Below are 19,813 nucleotides of genomic sequence, written 5' to 3' on the forward strand. Positions count from 1 at the left end.
AAGCTGGGAATAGCAGGACCCAGTCACAGAAGAACTGTCTGTGACAGGCTGGGAGTGATGAGGAAATGCTGGTGCTAAGGAGAGGACTCAAGCAACCCAATTGCTTGGAGCGCTGAGGACCCCCTGCACACAGGTGCTCAGTCCAGGCTCCAACAGGGCAGAGTGACTCCTGACAGTTAAGTGCCCTGGTCCTGGATGGCTTCCCAGTGCATATTGTTCCTCCTGTAAAACAGTTTACCTCCTCCAGACTGACTCCACGCCTGATCCTGATGGAGTCAAGTGTTTACCAGAACATTCCCAAAGAGGGAAGAAGTTAAAGAAGATGAACCCTGAGACTTGGGTTCTGCATGTGCGGGCCACAGTGAGAGCATAGGCCAGGGTCACAGCAGCTTTCACAGGCCTTGGCTTTGTCCACCACAAATGGACCACTTGTATCCTACTTCTCCAGGAGAAAGAAAGGAAAGGATTCCACGGAAATGTCCATCACTGGGCTTAAAGTGCAATCCACACTCTACACAGTGACAACCTAAGGCAGCAAGTCACAGGAAAGGAACAGAATCGGCCTCCAGGCACGAAGTCTCTGCAGCAAGAGTGGCCCTGTGGGAATCCTTGGGTCTACAGGTGGAGAGTGGGCAGGTGACAGCAAAGCAGGTGCCAATAGGCCAACACCGCTGGCCAGGGCCCTCCTGGGAACAGAAGCTGGATTTGCTCCCAGGGTTGTGATTGTGGGAGGCAGGGAAGTGGTGAGGACAGATATGGGTGAGCCCCCAAGGATCTTCAGGGAATGGCTCAGAGACACTCTGGGCTCCTTTCCGCTGCTGTGATAGAATGCCCTGGCAGAATAAACAGAAAGGGGTTTATTTCTGCTCACAGTTTCAAGTTAAAACCTACACTTGCCCTGAGATGATGAGCCAAGAGCTTGAAGCAACTGGTCACAGCACAGCCACCGTTAAGAGCAGAGAGCAATAAATGCAAGCAAGCTGAGTTTTTTAGGTTGTTTTGTTTTGTTTTGTTTTGTTTTGTATTTTTGCTTGCTTTCGCTAATCTTACAGGGACCAAGGCCCCCTGCCCAGGGAATGGCACTGCCCACAGTGGGCTGGGTCTTCCCAATCAAGATAACCCTCCACCCCAACCCCAGGCCATAACCACAGGCCAACCTCATCTAAGCAGTCCCTCACTGAAACAGCCTTCCCAGGTCATTCGAGGCCGTGCCAGGCTGACAGTTAAGCTGACCAGCAGAAGAGAAGATACAAATTAAGAATGGTGGGTAGAGAGCCAGGAGAAAGGTGGTCAAAAGCCAGGGCTAAGTGATGGCTGAGACAAGGAGGTATAGAGGGAGGGGAGGAGAGCGTGTAAGCTGATCCTGAGAAGAACGCTGGAGGATTTTGGACCAGCTTGAGAAGATAGCTGGGCTTATGGGGCAGTGGAGACCCTGTGCTTTCTCAATTCTAGGACCACAAACAGAGCCAGTGGCCCACTCCACCCAGGAGAGGAGATAGGTACAAACCCAGCCTGCATTCTCAGCTCTGTCACAACACGGCTACCCCTATTATACGCCAACTAACCTAATGCAGGGCAACTTCTAATAACCTGGGTCACAATGGCCAGAGAAAGGGAAACATAAGAAGCGATTTGTCCTCAGACGCTGAACTCCTAAGGTGTAGATCTGGACTCGAACTCCTACAAGCCCAATGGCTATCAAGCCTGAGGCTCTACTGGTCCTGGAATTCCCTGGTACACGCAGAAGGCACCTAGAAACACCACCAGGCAGGCAGGCAGGCAGGAGTTCAGCCTCTTCTTCCACTTGATCCTGGAGTACTCACCGGGGCAGGGCTCTCTCTCAGCAAGGGAAGACAGACCCAGGCACCCGCTCCCCTTACCTGCAAGGTTGGCCAGTGTTCCGCTGAGCCCGGCGGCGGGGATGGTGTCCCTGGGCCCAGAGTAGGGAAGGAGGGTGGGAACGCACGGGGGCGGGCGCCCAGCACCAGGGCCGCGGCCAGGACGCCCCCAGCCAGCACCCACGTGGCTCGTCCCCGGGCGCCCGTGGGACCCCTCGCCCCCATCTGGTGGCTGCAGACCCCACACAGGCCCCGTTTAGTAACTGAGCTTCCGGACCCCGGGCCCGCCCTGCCACGGAGCATGCTCAGTGCAAACCGCTTGGAAAGTTTTCTGGAACACTGGCGTCTGGAGTTTGGAGGCCGAGAGAGAGCTGCGTGGGAGGGTGCTGCGCAGTGCCTTTGCTTGCCTTGCCGCACCCAAATCACCCCGCCACTCTCCTCAAGGGTGACAAAGGTCCCCACTAGTGCCCACTGGCTCTCTAGATCTCAGTTTAGTTTTCGCACTAAGAATTCCCAGAGACACTGACTGAACTCCCACTCTTCTCCAATCACCTCAGTGAGGCATTTAAAAAGATCACTTAACAGACAGCACAGGGAGCCGGGAGAGGAGAGGTGGAGGTGCTAACAAAGAAGAAAAGGGGACCCTCACCCAGCCCAGTCTCAGTGGAGCACCCACTTTCTGAATCAGGGCTGGGGAATCTCCCTAGACCTGCCCATCCTCCCCTTCAACAGTGAAGCCATCACTTGGCCAAATGAGTAAGCTGAGGGAGAAACCCAGGTTAGTGCTGTCCTGTGTGTCCAGAGGGAGGAGCTGGGAGGGTAGTCTGCCTTCGGGGCTTTGGGGATGTCCCTTACGCAGAAATAAGGTCTTCTGTGAGCTGTCGTGCTGAGCTGCTAACAGGGAAACTTGTACCTGCCTCTACACACACACACACACACACACACACACACACACACACACACACACACACACACCTCTCTTGGCCTGACCTGGGCAAGGGCATTAGTTTGGAAGTCTTAGAGTGTCCCTAGCCAAGCCTTTCACACCAACTACTACTGCACCATTGAGAACTCCAAGGCATCCTGGAACAGTGTTAAGGCACTGAATAGTTTAAAGGGCAGTACTAACTAGTGACTTTAGAGGGCAAAAACACAAACAGCGTTCATTTTTAATGGATTTTGTTGTTGTTGTTGTTGTTGTTGTTTGTTTGTTTGTTTGTTTTTGTTTTAAGATGGGTCAGCTGATTTGCCTCTGCCTCCTAGATAGCTTGAGTCGCCTGGAGACTGCAGCTGTACGCCACTGTCTGGCCTTGAACGTTTTCAAAGCTCAGGCCTGATCATCCTAACAAACACTACGTTACAACATGAGGCTATTACCAGGAAGATGTTCCCGAAGATGCCCTGAGGAAACAGGAAGGTCTTCATAGAAGGTGTGTGACCTGCAGGCACAGGTGTGAGCCGACAGATACTGCCAACTTCTGAGCTGCCCGCCCTTGAATAAGTCACTTCCTCTGTCAGTTTCTTTATTTGAAGAGGCTGAAGTGCTGGCTCCCATCTTGCACACGTGGAGCGATGAGTGACAATATGATGATGACACTTCTGGGTTTTAGAGGGGCCCGGGTGTGGAATTTCGTTCCACACATTCTCTCAGAGAAGAATCTTTCTCCAGGAGAAAACAGGATTAAAAGGAATATTGAAGAGATCGAGCATGGAGGCAGAGACTGCGTATCCCCTGGGGAAAATGGACCTGTCCTAGGAGCAGTGCGGGAGTCGGATGCCACCGGCCAAAAGCAACCTTGACAGTTCTGTAAGGGTTAATAGGGTCGCCAGGCCAGGGCCCTGGGCAGCCTGGGTCCTCGGTGATCACAGAGGGGTAGCTGCTCCGAAGACAGGAAAGAGAGGTGCTTCTTTACTCCTGCCTTTGGGGTCCTCTGGCTACAAGGCGCGCTTCGGCTGCGCATGCTCAGTGCACCGTAGGGATGGCCTGGAATGGCTGAAAGTTTGGGGCGGCAGATCCAGGCTCCTCCCCCGGCTTGGGCGCAGCGGGCAAAGGCGCCGAGGCGCGGAGCTGGCAGGCGGCGGGATGCGGCGGGTCACCTCCCCGAGCTCCCATGGCCTGCAAGAGCGATGCGCGGCTGCATCTGGACCGGGAAGCACTGAAGGCGGCGCCCACGCTTCTGGTCCCCGCCGTGCTGCTTGGTGCCGCACTCGGCTTGGGCCTCGGCCTGTGGCTCGGCTGCCGCTCGGGCCGCTTGCGCGGGCGGCTCCAGGTGGGTCCCAGCGCGGCGGGACGGACGGGGCGCCCTCCTCCGAACCTCCGCTCTGCATCTCTTGAGTGCGATTGCGTGCTGCCTCTTGCTCCAGGAGAATCGGGTCGGGGTTTCTCAGGAAGGGGATGGAGTAAGTGGCCAAAAAGCACTGACCTGGGGTCCACAGAAAGATCTTTGCCGCAAGCCCTTCTGGGCCTCAGTGCCCGCGTGTTGTTAGAAGTTCTGACCCGATCCCAGCAGATGCGCCCAGCGCAGCTTAGGGGCAGAGGAGGGTTAGTGTGTGGCACCCGGATATCCACTCCCTCTTCCTTGCTGTGGAGCTGCCAGACCTTCCCTTGGAGTGGGCTGAGGACCTTCTACCAGGGGTGCCTGGCCCAGGGCCTCAAGTGCCACATCGGTGAGCAGGAAAGACACACTTCCAGTCAGCATTTGGTTATAACCCAAATGGATGGATCCTGTGGTGGAGAAGAAACAGATTAGCGTTTCTTGAGAGCGTCTGTCCCAGGCATCGCCCTAGGCTCTAGACTCTTCAGTTTTAATCAATTCCATGTACAGATCCATTTTGCAGATGAGGAAAGTAAGGCAAAGGAGGTTAAGTAGCCTGGCAATACGACATGCATTTGGTCCTATCTCCAAGGGTGGCTAAGGGACACTGTGACTGACAACTATTTCGATGATATGGGATACTCAGGGACACTCCTGGGATGGAGGAGCTGACGTTTGATCAGTTGTGGTAAGACCCGATGGGCACTCTGGGTTCTGGCAGCTTCGGCTTCTGTCAGAGACAGTGAGCTCTCCTGTGTTGTGCCCGGCATTTGTCTTTCTCCATCTAGAAACCAAAAGTTTGCTTGAGGATTATTTTTCTCTGTCTCTCACTTTTTTCCCCAAGAACTCATATATATTTGGATTAACTCTGTTCTCTCCTTATCTTCCTTCTCTCCTTTATCAAGGCTCTTTATGTACAACCCTTTGTGCTAGTCAGCTACAATTGTGAGCAGTCCTGAACTCTTGGATGGATAGTGTGTGTGTGTGTGTGTGTGTGTGTGTGTGTGTGTGTGTGTGTGTGTTTCCTCAATTTTATTCTTGTGATTCGTTTTTTTCTATGTTTTTAGTTTCTGGAGTTCTTTTCTGTCCCCCACGTCCTCTGTTCTTATACTAAAGTTCCCATTTATAAGTAGAATGTCTCTCTTCTCTCTGAGGACACTGTAATTGTCTGTTGTCTGTCTTGGGTTTCTTAAGTCTTCAGCAGTGGTTCCGTTTGTTTGTCTTTGGGGTTGCCCTTCTTGTTAGAGTTTATCCCCAGATCTCCTGTACCCTTGACCTCCTGGCCATTTCTAAGTGTGGGAGGAAAAAGCTGCTTCCACCTCTGTGGGGTGGGTGTGCTTTCTCCTGCGGTCTTTAGTGAGTCTAGTCTGGGTAGTCCCTAACACAGTCACCAACCGTTGCTACACAAAGCATCCTGAGATTGTGGCCTATGCCATCTGTCTTTTCTGACCAGAGACCCACCCCTGCTTCCTGGACATTTGGACACTGCCAGGCCTCTGTCTGCACCAGACCCTTTGCAGATGTTCTTGTACCTTTCTCCCCAAGACCTCAGAGGCTTGCTCCTCGTTTACATTTCTTCTCAAACCAACTTTGTCTAAGAGATTTCCCTTCAGGGTCTTGAACAAGGCTGGGTACCTTGTGGATGCTGAACCATAGCCTGACTGGTTCACCAGAGCATAAATACAATTATTTGTGTGTGTAAGGGCGAGGAGCATGCACGGAGGACACAGCATGCTTGTAGAGATCAGAGGGCATTCTCCCCTTCTACAATGTAGGTTCATAAGACGCTCCTTAGGTCATAAACTTTGGAGGCAACTGTCCTTTACCCACTGACCCCTCCTGCTGGCTCCAGTTATGGGTGTATGTTCATGTATGTGCAGGTGCGTGTATGTGTGTAGATGTAGATGCCTGTTCACAGGTGTGTGCTTATGTCAAGGCCAGAGGTCATTCCTTAGGCACCACCCACCCTGTTTTTTTGGAGACTGAGTCTCTCACTGGCCTAGGCAAGCAGGCTAGGCTCGCTGGCTACCTGTGTCCTGCTCACCTGCAGTGGAGTTGAGAGTACAACACCCCCCGCCCCTGCCCAGCTTTTTTGACATAGGTTCTAGGAGTGCAGCTGTGTCCTCATGCCTGCATGAACTCAGCCAGCCTCCATAACAGAACTGTACATGCCGCCTAGTCTCGTTATTCACTATAGCTATGTTCCTCAAACATGCTTAGCACTCGGAACATGGTGCACACTAAGCTTTTGCTTGGGGGAATCCTGCTGTGAGTCCCCTGAGCCTTCCTTTCCATCCGTCCACCTTCGAGAGGGACCCGTGTTTGTTTAAAGAATCCTCATTGACTACATATTGTTAATTCCGTCTTTGGAACTCACAGTCAAGAATCCCAGAACTCTGGCTGGAGGCAGATCCTCTTTGACAAGGATCTTTTCTGTTGGGAGCATCATGGCCCTCAGGTCCTTCAGAATGCTAGACCACAGCCCCCTACAGCAGGAAACACAACTGCAGAAAGCTGGATGCGTAGCTGCAACAGGGAAGGTTTGGGGTTTTGGGTTTTTGTTGTTTTGTTTTTGACTAGGAGATCGGGAACAGGGAACTGCCTCTCTGTGCCACATCCACACAGACAAGCACATGTTGCCCCCCCCCCCTGCTGCTCACGTGCCCATGAATGCCTATGAGACCAGTGAATAACAGTGTTGGCATCTGGAAAGTGGTGGGGTTGTAGATCGCACAGCTGCTGATTGTAGTCTGCAGTGGCAATCACTCTTCTGCTGAAGGCAACCAAGATTGATATTAAAAAAAAAAAAAATCACTCAGTGGCTATACTGAGAACAACAGGGAAAATGCTATCTGAACGTTCCATACAAAGCGGCGGCCGTTGGGCACAGCAGTTTCTGCTCTGGTTTCATATCTGTTGCTGTGATTAAACCTGACAGCAAGCAACTTAGTGGGGGAAACTTAGCTTGCAATTCCAGGTCAGTCCATTGTGCAGCAGTTAAGGCAGGACCCAAAGCAGCTAGTCCTACCACAATCAGGAGCAGAGAGAAGGAAGGAAGGAAGGAATGCAGGTGCAGTTGCTTCTGTCGGAATATTTTGTCAAAGCTACAGAAATGAATGTAGATCAGAAATTGAAAGACACTGAGAGCTTTGCTCCCGATGTGGCCTGAAGTCTTGGGGACAACTGTGATATACACCTTAGGGGCTTTCCTTGAAAGATGACCTGGGTGGTTTTAAAGGACTCTAGTAGATTCCTGGTGGGTGAAGGGAGCAGGAAGGGCACATAGTGAACAGAGGTGACTGCTGGGTGGGGAGTTGTGGCTAAAGTTCAGTGGGACAGAAGAGGCTGATTGACTTCCATTTCTGGTTTCTCTCCACTCCTTTGGGTTTTAGAAAGATGACACCCAACATTTGCTCAAGAGTTCAGAGCCCCCTGCACAGAGCCTGCGGGATACTGGCGCCAGGGCCAGGGGGCGCCAGAGAGAAACAACAACATGTCACGTTGAGGATGTGCCTGAGGTTAGTCTGCTTCTGTGTGATTCTGTGGATGTGTGACTGTCGTCCTGGAAACCAAAGTGTCTTGCTACAAGCTACTAGCTGATTTATTTCCCCAATAATTATCATGTACGAATAGTAAAAGGCACAGATTTTAAGTCCACAGTTGAGTGAGTTTTGACAAAAGTGGGCTCCCTCATAATTAACGTCCCAACACCCCAGAAAGCACTCTGATGCCTGTCTCTAGTCACACTTATTCAAGAAAGTCCAGAAAGGTTTTGCATGACCACGAGATGACTAGAGTTTTGTGTGCAGAGTGCCCTGGTCCCATTGTGTCTCAGTTCCCACAACACCCCACTACCAGCATTTACCCATTTCTTTGCATAGGCACACACGGTCACCTTTCCTATGGGGGGGGGGGGAATCAGTGTATACACAGCACTGCTGGCCACTTGGTACCTCCTGGGTGTTTGGCTGATGGGCTTACTGTTTTTCAGAGTCCAGCTCTCATCAACCAAGCCCCAGTTCTATTCTCCAACTGAATTTTATTACTCTAAGTACATGCAAAGCCAGGGGAAAGCTGGGCACCCAGCACCCAGCACCCAGCACTCACCCTGGAAGATGGATTCTCCTTTTCCCAGGTCTGGTCTGCCCTGCTTCAGTTGGCCCATGGATCATGACCAGGGTGAGCTCCCTTGGGAGGGACAGAGGGACATCACTTGCCATCCCCTGGTGCACACTTTAAGTTGAGGCAGAGTCATCAGTTTTCATTTTTGTTCTCATAGTCTGACGAGGAAACTGAGGCTCAAAGAGACAGACCACATTCCTGGGTCCCCAAACTGGGGGGGTGAGGGGGGCTAAGTTCAGATGTGTCCCTAGGTCTGTCTGCCACCTGCAGACAGGTACAGGTGCCTGCCCTCCACACTCTACCTAGCCCTCTCTCAAGTTCCTCCCTCCATATTTAGGATCTTCTGTTTGGGCTTTGAAGCAAACTTCTCCAAAGGCTGGGGATCAAAGCAGGGTAGCCCTTTGTTTTCCTGAGTTGCCTGTGGCCTGTGCCTCCCAAAGGTTTTAATAACCACACTTCTCTCCAGGGGGAGGGCCTAGCCTGCAGACCCTGGACCTCAGAGCTTAAGGGAGGCTGTGAAGGTGAAGAAATTCCAGGATCCTGAAGGGCCCATGGACCCAGGGGCTGCACTCCCTCCACAATGCTGTGTGTCTCTAGACCTCACTCTCATGTCTCTTGTTCTCTGTGTGTCTCTGCATATGTGTTTGTGTCTCTGTGGAGAGCTTCTCTGGGCAACTCGCTGGGTCCCTGGGACAATTATGATTGAATGTTATCTCTCTGTCTTTCTTTTTCCCTTCATCTCTCTTGGCTGTCTTGCCCCTCCCTACGTGCCATTAAAATTCCACTCACAAGCAGAAAACCTGGGTCCACACAAATGCTTACACAGATGTCCAGCTCGGTCCACAACAGCCAGACTAGAAACAATACAAATGACCATCAGCCATGAAATGCATGGACAGGATGTGGTCCATCATTCAGGCACAGTGGGCTGCACCTACCGTATCATCTTAGGTGCTGAGATAGGAGGATTGTGAATTTGAGCCTGGCCTGGGCTACATATTGAAACCAAGACTCAAATGAAACAACTGTCTGTTGCGATTGTACCAAGAATTGTGGTCTATCTCTGCTAAATATCAGTGGCTGTGAGAAGTCACACGGTACTGATATGCACTGAACCATTCTTACCCAAAATGAAGAAAACCAGTTGTTCAGGGAGCCAGGAATGAAAGGATCCCGTGCATGGGAAATTTGTATGGACAGGAAGTAGCTGAGTGGCTGCCAGGGAAAACTGGCCAATCACTAGAGAGCTTCTCTGCTGCACTGAGCCATTCTGAAATTGCCTATGTGATACTTTTGATATTGGGGAAAAACAGAAAACAGTTGGCTATACATTATACAAGCATGGTTGTTCAGGCCATAAATTCTATATTGATGAAAGTGTTTAAAAACAACAAAAACAACTCCTCGGGGCTGGAGAGATGGCTCAGAGGTTAAGAGCACTGGCTGCTCTTCCAAAGTTATGAGTTCAATTCCCAGCAACCACATGGTGGCCCACAGCCATCTATAATGAGATCTGGTGCCCTCTTCTGGTATACAGGTATACACACAGGCAGAACAGTGTATACATAATAAATAAATAGATCTTAAAAAACTAAACTAAACAAAACAAAAACTCCTCACTCTCAGCAAGGTGGCTGTGGATCCCATAGAAACAGCACTAGCCTCAGGCCCAGTGTGGACCAATCCCAGGTCTGCTGTACATTTGCTGTGCGGCACTGGGGAAGAAACATAACCAGTCTGAGTCTCAGGCCCCTCACTGTGAGAGTCACAGGGGTCCCCCCCACAAGATGCCCCGGGTCATTGCCAGCATTCCTCTCTCAGAGGGACTCCATCAGTACCACAACAGTGGGAGATTACCTCACCTTTCTCCAGCCTAGGAAGGTTTAGCCTGCTCCCTGCCTCAGTGCCTGGCAGGCGCCCATCATCAGGCTAATGATTGCCCAGAACTGAGTTAAATATCTGCCTAGTCAGCTGTGTTTGTGCCTGGTGAGCCCAGCTACCTCTCCTATGCCTTGTGATCTGTCCTGCTGCCACTTAGACTAACTCTGTTTAATGAATAGCCCCCTTCGGTTAAAACACAGAGAAACTTCCAGAAGGTTTCTGAGGCCTGCTGCTCCACAGCCTGCATTTTCTGTTTTGCCTTTGCTAATGAAGAGAAGCGACACAGCTTGTGGAGGCGAATGTGCAGGGCTGAAAAGAACACCTTAAGGCCAATGGGAGGAAACAGCTTTTCTTTCTCCACAGCGACACCTTCACCAATTTTTCTGAACAACTGCTTTGTTTTGGCTAAAGTTCTACCTTATAACTTTGCACAGCAACCCATTTATTTCCTGGATCATTGCATCTCCTTAGAGGAAACATCAGACTTGGAGCATCTAATTTCCGTGAGGAGAGCTGTGAAAAAGCTGAAGGCTCTGGATCCCTTCTGGGTGGCAGGAGCTGCCTGTCCTTGCCTTCACATGCCCAGGCCTGTAGTGTCCTCCATCTCCCAGCCAAAGCAGGGCAGGCCTCCCCTCCAGTCCTGCAGGATACAGGTGCTCACACAGGCATCCTCATAGGTAGTGCTTCACACAGCCAGGGCTAGTCCCAGCAATCCCATCCAGGCTTTTCAATCATGCCTGCCTCCACAGGCACACCAGCTCTACCTGCCTCCCTCATGGGCATGCTTGTTCCCCTCTTTGTCTTTCACACTGGTGCAGTGTGGGGAAACCATGCCTTCTCCTCACTTCTCCTCACTTCCTCTCTCCTTTCCTCCCACCACTGTTATATGAAGCTTTCAGCTGCACAGGGCCACCAGACTCGACAACGGTGTGGCTCTATAATCCTTGGAGGTTTGGAGGCTGAGGCAGATCATAAATTCAAGCCCTGCCTGAGCGCTAGAGTCAGTTCAAGGCCCGCCTTCACAGCCCTCAGGAGAGGGGCAGAGTGTACCAGGAACAGGGTGAACAATGTATTGGTCCCTCCCACGGCATCGGAGGTGGCTTCTTAGGGACCCATGGCTTGTGAACACTACACAGCTGTTCAGTGCCTAGTGTCTCCTTGGTCCCAGGGAGTCAGCTGGAAGCTTCATGCCTGTTATCTTTGAGGATTAGACCCTCCATCTGTTGATTATATGGGGATACTGAGGCTGACTCAGCCACCCCTTTCTTGTTTAAGGTTCTACTCCAATGGCTTCCCCCCCCCCCCCACCTACCCCCGTGAGAACATTACCTGTGTGTTTATACCCTGCGGTGCTATACTTCCTTTTAAATTTTAATTGACACATACAACCATCTGCATCAGCGGAGTGCAGTGTGATAATACACATGCAAGGTGTGACTCTGTCACCTCCGTGAATTAAGAAACTTCAGACTTATCCAGTTGCTTTGAAATATATGGCTTACTGTAGGCTGCAGTGACCGAGCTGCACTTTGGAAAGTGAGGTCTCATTCCTCAAAGCTCAGTTACTTCCTGAGGTTGTTTTTTACCCATTGAAGGTGGTCCACAGTCCTTCAGGAGATGCTTGTTAATCTGTCTCAAGGCACTAAAAGCCTAATTACTTCAAAGAAGGAAAAAAAATAGAATTAAATGATCATGCCTCTCTGTACAAGCATTTGTCTATATATCCATCTGTTTGTCCATCTATCCACCCATCATACATGTATGCATACATACGTACATCCACTTATTTTTTTGTCCATTTGCCCACCCATCTACCCATCCCACCCAAACATCCATACAGCTACCTATTTACCCACCCATGCATCCCTTAATTCATCCCTTTATGAATCCACCCATGGACCAATCTGCTCATTCATCAAATTACTCCATTTTCATCCATCTGTACGCCACATGGCCACACATAGGACCATGCTCCATCCACTTATCTATCTATATATTCTGTGACGGCTGGTTTTACGTCAGCCTGACACAAGCTAGAGCCATTTGGGAAGCAGGAACCTCAACTGCGAAAATAACTCTACCAGACTGGCCAGTGGACACGCCTGTGAGGTATTTTCTTAATTGGTGATTGTTGTGGGAGCGCCATGCTCACTGTGGGTGGTGATTAGCCTGGGGCGAGCGGTCCCGGGATATGTAGGAAAGCAGGGTGTGCATGCCTTGTACAGAAAGGCAGTGGGTAGCATCCCTCCGTGGCCTCTGCTTCAGCTCCAGCCTCCAGGCTTTTGCCCTGATTTCTCGCAATGATGAACTGTAATATCTGAGGTGAAATCGACCCTTTCCTCCCCAAGTTGTTTTGGTCATGGCATTTATTACAGTAAAAGAAAAGCAACTATGACACGTGTATGTATTCGTGTGTCTCCCTTCATCTATACATTCATATTTACATACACACAGCCATACATCTGTCCTCCATCCACCCACCTATCCATCCCTCGGCCCATCTGCCCGTTCACCTGTTCTCTGCACACTCACTAGTAGACTCATCCTTCTGTTTATCCATCCACCTCACCCATCCATTCCTCAATCTTCTGTCCATTCTGGCATCCACTATTTTCCAGTCCACCCACCTACCCCTCTATTCTTCTTGCAAGGGTCCCAATGGGCCTGTCATGGTGCCTTCCTGTGGCCACTGTTGCAGGTGGAATGCCATACTTTGTGACCGTCTGCCCCTAACGTGACAGGAAGCTCACTGTGCAGCTCACTGTCTCTCCTTTGCAGGAGTGTGAGCCATCCTTGAGCGGCAACATCACGGCGTTTGCACTGAAAGCCAGGGTTGTTTACCCCATCAACCAGAAGTTCCGGGTGAGCGCTCTGAGTTCCGTCTTAGCAGTGACATTTACTCCATAATGTGCTGGGATCCATGGGGACCCAGGGGCATGGATCAGATGTGGGTTTCCATCCTGCCTGAAACTTTGGTGTGTAATGGATCAAAACAGGAGAGCCGACCCATTCCATGGGAGCCACGTGAGGTCACATCAAGGTTAGGGATTAGAGCAGCTGCTTGATCTGCAAGGGCAGCTGCTCCCCCACAGTGGGATGCTATCCTCCCTCTAGCCTCAGGCCCCAGCTTCTGTCTCTATCCATATGGCTGAGGGTTAATGTTGGATGCTGTACCTCCTAGACACTCATGCAGGCCTGGGGGATTGTCACACAGTAGGTGTTTCCACTTTGGTGCATTCCCAGACCGCTCAAGATCACATGCTGGAGGAAGCCAGCTCCACCCTCCACACTTGGCCACAGGCCTTGGAACCATGACCAGGGCTCCTTGGCTGGAGTCTCTATGCAGAAAGCAGCTATAATAGCAGGAGGAGCTGAGCTCGTGAGGTGTCCTGTGGGCAGTGCCCTGGCCAAGAGTGTTTGGGGAAGAACTGGCATCCTGGTGCTCAGAAAAATGCTCTGAGTCCCTAGGATGCCATCCTGACTCTGACTCAGCCTCTCTATATGGTCCTTTCTTGCTGTGCTGTGAAATGGTGAGGGGGGTGGGTGGGTAGTGGTGCTGCCTTGACAGCTGTTTGTACTTCAGGCAAGACAGGCTCAGAACCATAGTTTGCTCAGTCAGCGACTTCCTGCACCAGAGGGTGTTCCCAGAGTCTCCCTGGGGAAGCCTTCTGATGAGCAGCATCTGGTTGTGCTGTGCAGTTGTTAGGGTCAGAGCCCAATCCCTGGCAGGCCTAACAAGCTGGGTTTTACCCATCTTCAGGAGGCCAGTTAAAGAGTCAACAGAGGTGAAAAGCAGAGAAAGGGGATGTATTCAATGTGGTCACACTAGGAAGAGAAATAAAAAGGTCCAGTCATACACACACACACACACACACACACACACACAGAGAGAGAGAGAGAGAGAGAGAGAGAGAGAGACAGAGACAGAGAGAGAGAGAGAGAGACAGAGAGAGAGAGACAGAGAGAGAGAGACAGAGAGACAGAGAGAGAGAGAGAGACAGAGAGAGAGAGACAGAGACAGAGAGAGAGACAGAGAGAGAGAGAGAGAGAGAGAGAGAGAGAGAAAGAGAGAGAGAACCCCCCACAAGTCCATCTTTAGGGTCCTGACATGAGGTTTATGTTCAAACAGAAGGACTAGAGGTTTGCATAACTGAGCAGTCTGAGTCAAGGTGTGGACCCGCCCATTGATGACCCGCCATTGCTGCCTTGCAATCTTCTGCAAGGTCTGACAGGTGGCAGAACTATGTGACATCTCTTTCTGGGACACAACTCTCCCTATGGTGGCTTCTGCTTTTTCTCTTCTCCCAGTGGAGATTTTCTAGAGAACTTCTGAGGACTATTGTTTCAATACTCAGATAGCCAAACTGAAGACGTGGCTCAGTCAGTAAAGTGTGCACCTTGCAAACATGAAGACTTGAGGTTAGTCCCCAGAAACGCAGTTATAAAAAGCTGGATGTGGTGGTGTGCACTTGCAATCCTAGCACTGGGGAAACAGAGGCACACGGATCCTGGGGCTCACTGTTCAGCCAGTCCCGCCCAATCTATGAGACCCAGGCTAATAAAAGACCCTGCCTTTAAAACAAGGTGTCAATATGGCTGTGGCCAGTGTTCCCTAAACCCAACCCCGTGGTCAGGCAACAGGTCACAGAGAAACAGCCAGGAGCCTCAGGAACCTAGCACATTAAAGAAGGCAAGCCCCAGCAAAGGCAGATTGCAACAGGGCAACTGAATCTGGAATGGCCCAGATGTAGGACATGAGCAGAAAGTTTGGATCAGGGGTCAGCTTGGCCAGTGTAGGGTCAGCAACGGGACAAGCCTGGACAGAGAGCTGAGCACTGCCAGTTGTTCCAGACCATGACTGGTGCCACACCGAGCTTATTTAGGAGATACAAGGCTGTGGCAAGAAAGACCCTCATCAGGACAGATGCTGAGCACATGTAGTCCAAGGAGCTCCTAGGGGCTGAACCAGCCATAGAAGAGACAAGGGAAGGAAGGAGGCTTGCCAAGGTTATCATGGTAAAGCTGAGCACAGAGGTGTTTGGAGACAGGGTGGAATCCCGGTACAGAGGGCTGGCCTCCTTGAGATGAGTGTGGGGACAGATGAGCCATGATTTAGTTCCTCTGGTGTGGGTTTGACCATGCTCCTGGGACAGAAGCTTGGTCTGTGAATACTCACCCCAGTGGTCAGCTCACAGGTCTCCTTCTGCCCCCAGCCTCTGGCCGATGGGTCCTCCCACCCATCACTGCATGAAAACCTGACACAGGCTGCAGCCATCCTGCCCCATCTGCCCCACCAGCCAACAGAGGCCTCACCAGCCAGCAGCCTGGGCAGCCTGAGCCAGGCTGGCAAGGAGGATGGCAGCTCTTCCTCCAGCATGCGCTCAGCCTACAGCGATGACAGGATCCTCCAATGTGCCTTCCTCCGGGTGGGCAGCTTCCCTGAGGTTCTGGCCTGTGAGAGGTAAGGAGCAACCGCAGGGCAGTGGAGCTGCAGCAGGTGGTGCAAAGGAGGAAACAGGTCCGGACAGGACTTGGCCGCAGGCACACAGAAGCACAGTGTCAGGGCTGGGGCCTAGATATTTTCACCGCAAGCCACATGGCGTGGGCCAATATTGGGGTTACAGGGCCAGGTCTGACAAGCGATGTTTAACCACTGATTTGTCCCCTACATTGTAGTGCAGCAAATGCTCTGGGAGCTTGGAGCAGAGCTTGCAGCACCTGCAAAAAAATGGTCCCAGGTACTTGAGGGCCTGATCCCTGTTGTTCACTGCTATACCTCTGTTGCATAGCAAAAGGGGCCGAGACCCGGTTTAACGATCCATAAACACTAGGCAATTATTTCCCCTGCTTTCTAAAGAGACAGAGAGAGTCTGAGTAACTTGCCAGGGCCACATCACAGTGAGTGATAAGCCAAGTTTGATCCAGATAGCTTATCTCTGAGGCCCAGGTGCCATGGCACCAGACTCACTTCGTGGTCTGCTGACACAGGTATGATTAGCACCTGTCCTCTGTGCCCTGAAGTTCCAGGAACCCCCTGAATGTCTTAGTTACTTTTCTATTGTTGTGATAAGATATATGGTCAAGGCAACTTCTAGAAGAAAGAGCTTATTGGAGCTTACCATTCCGGAGGGTTAGAGTCTATGGCCGTTGTGGTGAGGACCATGGCAGCAGGCAGGCAGGCATGGCACTGGAACAATAAGATGTGAGGCAGAGGGAGAGGTAACTAGGAATGGCACGGGCTTTTGAAAACTCAAAGCATGCTTCTGGTGACACGTCTTCTCCAACAAGGCCATGCCTCCTAATCCTTCCCAAACAGTTCTACCAGCTGGGGACCAAATGTTCAAACATATGACCATGTTTGGGGCCATTCTCATCCAAACCACCACAACAGAGGATGGCCCTGGCCCGAGAACAGGAAAGAGTGGACTCTCTAGGCGGCTGTCCCTGGGCTGAGAGAGACTGGTGTGGACCACATCCTCACAGTTGCACTTACAGACCCCAGGGTAGTGTGGACCGGTGTTCTTATCCAAGCACACTTGTCTGTGAGGAAGAAAAGTATCCCTAAGGCAACCTGTGTCTGTGTTTAATAGCTTTGACCCTCTGGTCTCTGAGTCACTTTCTTCCTGTCATGCAGGCCTAAGGCTGTCTGTGGTGACAGATGTGACAGGTCCTAGAGAGGAGATATTGAGCCTGCTCTTCTGGCTTTCTCTTCTCTGGATGCATTTGTCTCCAATGTCCCAGGAAGCTGTGTCCTGACACTTACTGTTCCCTCAGCTGAAGCACCTAGCAGCAATCTGAACTTCTCTAACCCTGAGTGTGTATGACCAAAACTAAGAGACAGGGCCACCACGCAGACCAAGTAGAGACCAGTGTTCCTGGCCTCATTTTGACCTCTGACCTTTTGACCCCTGTCTGCTTCTCTCCTGTGACTCAGTGCGGACGTTGACCTGTGTGTCTGCAGCCTTCACCTGAAAGACCTACTTCAGGTAGACACAGCGCTGAGGCAGGAGAAGCACTTGGTAGGTAGAGTCATTTGCTTTCTCTTTGTGACCTGGGGACCCAATGGGGCTGTGAGAGCCCCAAATGTATGAGGGGCTCAGAGCTGGGTAAAAACAGACATGGAAACAGGAGGGTAATGCTGTGAGGTCTAAGCATTGGATATGGGGCCACATTTGGTGCCACAGTCAGGACGCAGACTTCTGTTTAGCTGGGGTGGGAGCCACCAAGAGGTGAGTTCAGAGCCTTGTTCCGTACTTGCTGAGGACTCTGGGTAGAGAGAGCTCTGACTAAGGGAAAAGACACTAAGCCAATAACTACATTTAACAGCAATAGCACATAAGCTGAGGCCGTGAGGAAGCCAGATCCTGCACATACCACTGAGGGAGTGGAGAAAGATGTTACTGCTTTTTAGACAACCAAGAGTATGTGATGCCCAGAGGACCAGTGGCTCTTCCTCTGGGTGTCTGTCCCAGAGGGACCGTGTTGGCACCAGTCCCTGTGTGAACGTTCCTCCACAGTGGTGTCCGTGATGATGCCTGAATAATAGAGCTCCTGCAGCGGTGTGACCATGGAGACGGCACCCTCTGCGGTTCCCTGGGGAGCCCCAGCTCTGGGAGGGCCCTTGCGGGTTTAAGAAGTCTGTAGGAAGAGTCTGGGAGGACTTTGCACATCCCAGTTCCGTGGAGGTGTCTCTAACTCTTAGAAGGAAGCAAGTCTACATGTGGAAACGTGTGTGTGTGTGTGTGTGTGTGTGTGTGTGTGTGTGTGTGTTTGTGTGTGTGTGTGTGTGTTTGTGTGTGTGTGTGTGTGTGTGTGTGTTTGTGTGTGTGTGTGTGTGTGTGTTTGTGTGTGTGTGTGTTTGTGTGTGTGTGTGTGTGTGTGTGTGTTTGTGTGTGTGTGTGTGTGTGTGTTTGTGTGTGTGTGTGTGTTTGTGTGTGTGTGTGTGTGTGTGTGTGTGTGTGTGAGTGTGTGTGTGATGAAGAGCTCTGCACAATGTGGGCATTGAGTGAATACTGTAGAGATGGGTGGGGCCTGGGGAAGAGAGGAGAGAGGGAGGGCAGCAGGGAGGTGAGGAGAAGGGCAGAAGGAAGGTGAGAAATATTCTGTAGACATGCCATTGCCATGACTCATAGGTCCTTTCCTTCTGCAAGAACTGGGTCGGGGGTGGAGCACTTCCCAAATGTTTCTGCTGTCCCTTCCCTTGTGCCAACAGATGTTCATTCAGATTCTTAAAGCATGCCTCCTGGACTCGTTTCCTAAAAAGAAGCCTGATGATGAATCATACCAGAAGATTCTTTCCAAACAGGAGCATGTAAGTCTGTAGCCTGTATCTCAAGGTAACTCGGTAAACTGTTAAAATAATAAAAACACTTCATGCTGTGCATAAAAATATCTTTCTCTTAAGGCACGCAGTGGTTCTTATAATACACATTTGAACACAGTGTGATGGCTTGTGAGAGCTCATGTGCATATGTAAAAAGGACACTTGTGGTGACCTGCAGCTTCAGTCCTGGGACCGTGACTACTAGAGCCAGCAAGGGAATGGAGAAAGGACAGGGACACACGCAGGAAAGGAGGGACCAGCTGGGACTGTGCTCACTCTGATGATGGTGGGCCCCTACTGCCTCCAGCAGCCCGGAGCCTCAGCTTCTTTTATTAGATGCAGCAGGGAAGGAGGAGTTGAGCTATTCTCAGTGGGAGATGTCTGTTACTGAGTGGTACGAACATTACATCTCCTGAAGAAGTTGGCCCCACATCTCCTTGGCCACCTGGGAACGCAGCTCCAGAGGAGCAAGAACTATTCCTCACCTCACACTGGGGCTTGAAGAAGCCACAAAGAGCACCCATGATCATTCTTCAGTCTGGAGTGAGCCGCAGATCCAGGAATGCTGTCAGCCTGGAGGGTGCTGCTTCCTAACACCGAGCCTCAGAACTGACTCAGTTGCCCACCTCAGCACGAGAAGACGCTGGACCGTGTCAGACTCCCCACACAAGTGGAGCCTGCACTGCCGGCTCACTATGCTGAGACCACACTGGACCAGTGGTGACCTGTGAAGATGGTGTCCCAGAGAGAAAGAAGCTGGACAGCTAAGCTACACTGCTCACTTCCCACTCTTGGACGCACCAAATTCTTCCCACTTCCGCCTTGAGGTGTGCTGTTAACTCCTTCCCTGTGGAAACCCTGTGAGTGAAGAAGGAAGATTCCTGCCTAGCCCCTAGAATGCACATTTTCTAAAAAAGTTTGTAATGTTGAAAGACAGTTTCACTGTTTGCTAAGTACTAACTATAGTTTCAGGAGCACAGAGGATCTAAAAGAAAATCATCATCGTTCATTCTGGAGGTCCAGTGTTTAATGAAGTAAAAGAGCTTTTACCCTTACATGTCAAGTGCATTGTAACTTTGTGTGTATGGCTGCGTGGTGTGGGTGTGGGTGAATGAGCCACGGCGCGTGAGTGGAGGTCCGAGGACAGCTCCGTGGAATTCTCTCTTCCCTTCTTTACGTGGGTTTTTTTTCCTAAACATTTATTTATTTATTACTATATATACGTGTACACCTGCATGCCAGAAGAGGCCATCAGATCACATTATAGAGGGTTGTGAGCCACCATGTGGTTGCTGGGAATTGAACTCAGGACCTCTGGAAGAGCAGACAGTGCT

General features: G+C 51.1%; 2 protein-coding genes across 7 annotated transcripts in view; one reads left to right on the plus strand and one right to left on the minus strand.

Moving 5' to 3' along the window:
• Nucleotides 1–3,711, minus strand: part of EVC2 (EvC ciliary complex subunit 2) — an 85,181-nt gene extending 81,470 nt beyond the window's left edge. For 5 of the 6 annotated variants that reach the window (XM_084799898.1, XM_084799900.1, XM_084799901.1 and 2 more), the window contains exon 1: nucleotides 1,881–2,146. In XM_084799898.1, the coding sequence (XP_084656024.1) occupies nucleotides 1,881–2,141 (261 nt within the window). In that variant the 5' untranslated portion in view covers nucleotides 2,142–2,146. Of the gene's footprint in view, nucleotides 1–1,880; nucleotides 2,147–3,215 lie in introns of those variants that run through there. The other variant, XM_084799899.1, reaches the window with a different exon arrangement.
• Nucleotides 3,712–3,808: 97 nt separating this feature from the next.
• The window catches only part of EVC (EvC ciliary complex subunit 1), a 40,746-nt gene continuing 24,741 nt past the window's right edge, over nucleotides 3,809–19,813 (plus strand). The window contains exons 1-6 of the mRNA XM_084799905.1: nucleotides 3,809–4,108; nucleotides 7,546–7,671; nucleotides 12,935–13,018; nucleotides 15,370–15,617; nucleotides 17,091–17,175; nucleotides 18,369–18,467. Coding sequence (XP_084656031.1) covers nucleotides 3,950–4,108; nucleotides 7,546–7,671; nucleotides 12,935–13,018; nucleotides 15,370–15,617; nucleotides 17,091–17,175; nucleotides 18,369–18,467 — 801 coding nt within the window. The 5' untranslated portion in view covers nucleotides 3,809–3,949. The remainder of the gene's footprint in view (nucleotides 4,109–7,545; nucleotides 7,672–12,934; nucleotides 13,019–15,369; nucleotides 15,618–17,090; nucleotides 17,176–18,368; nucleotides 18,468–19,813) is intronic.

Source organism: Acomys minous, assembly GCF_964271855.1.
Source record: "Acomys minous genome assembly, chromosome: 10".
Lineage (NCBI taxonomy): Eukaryota > Metazoa > Chordata > Mammalia > Rodentia > Muridae > Acomys > Acomys minous.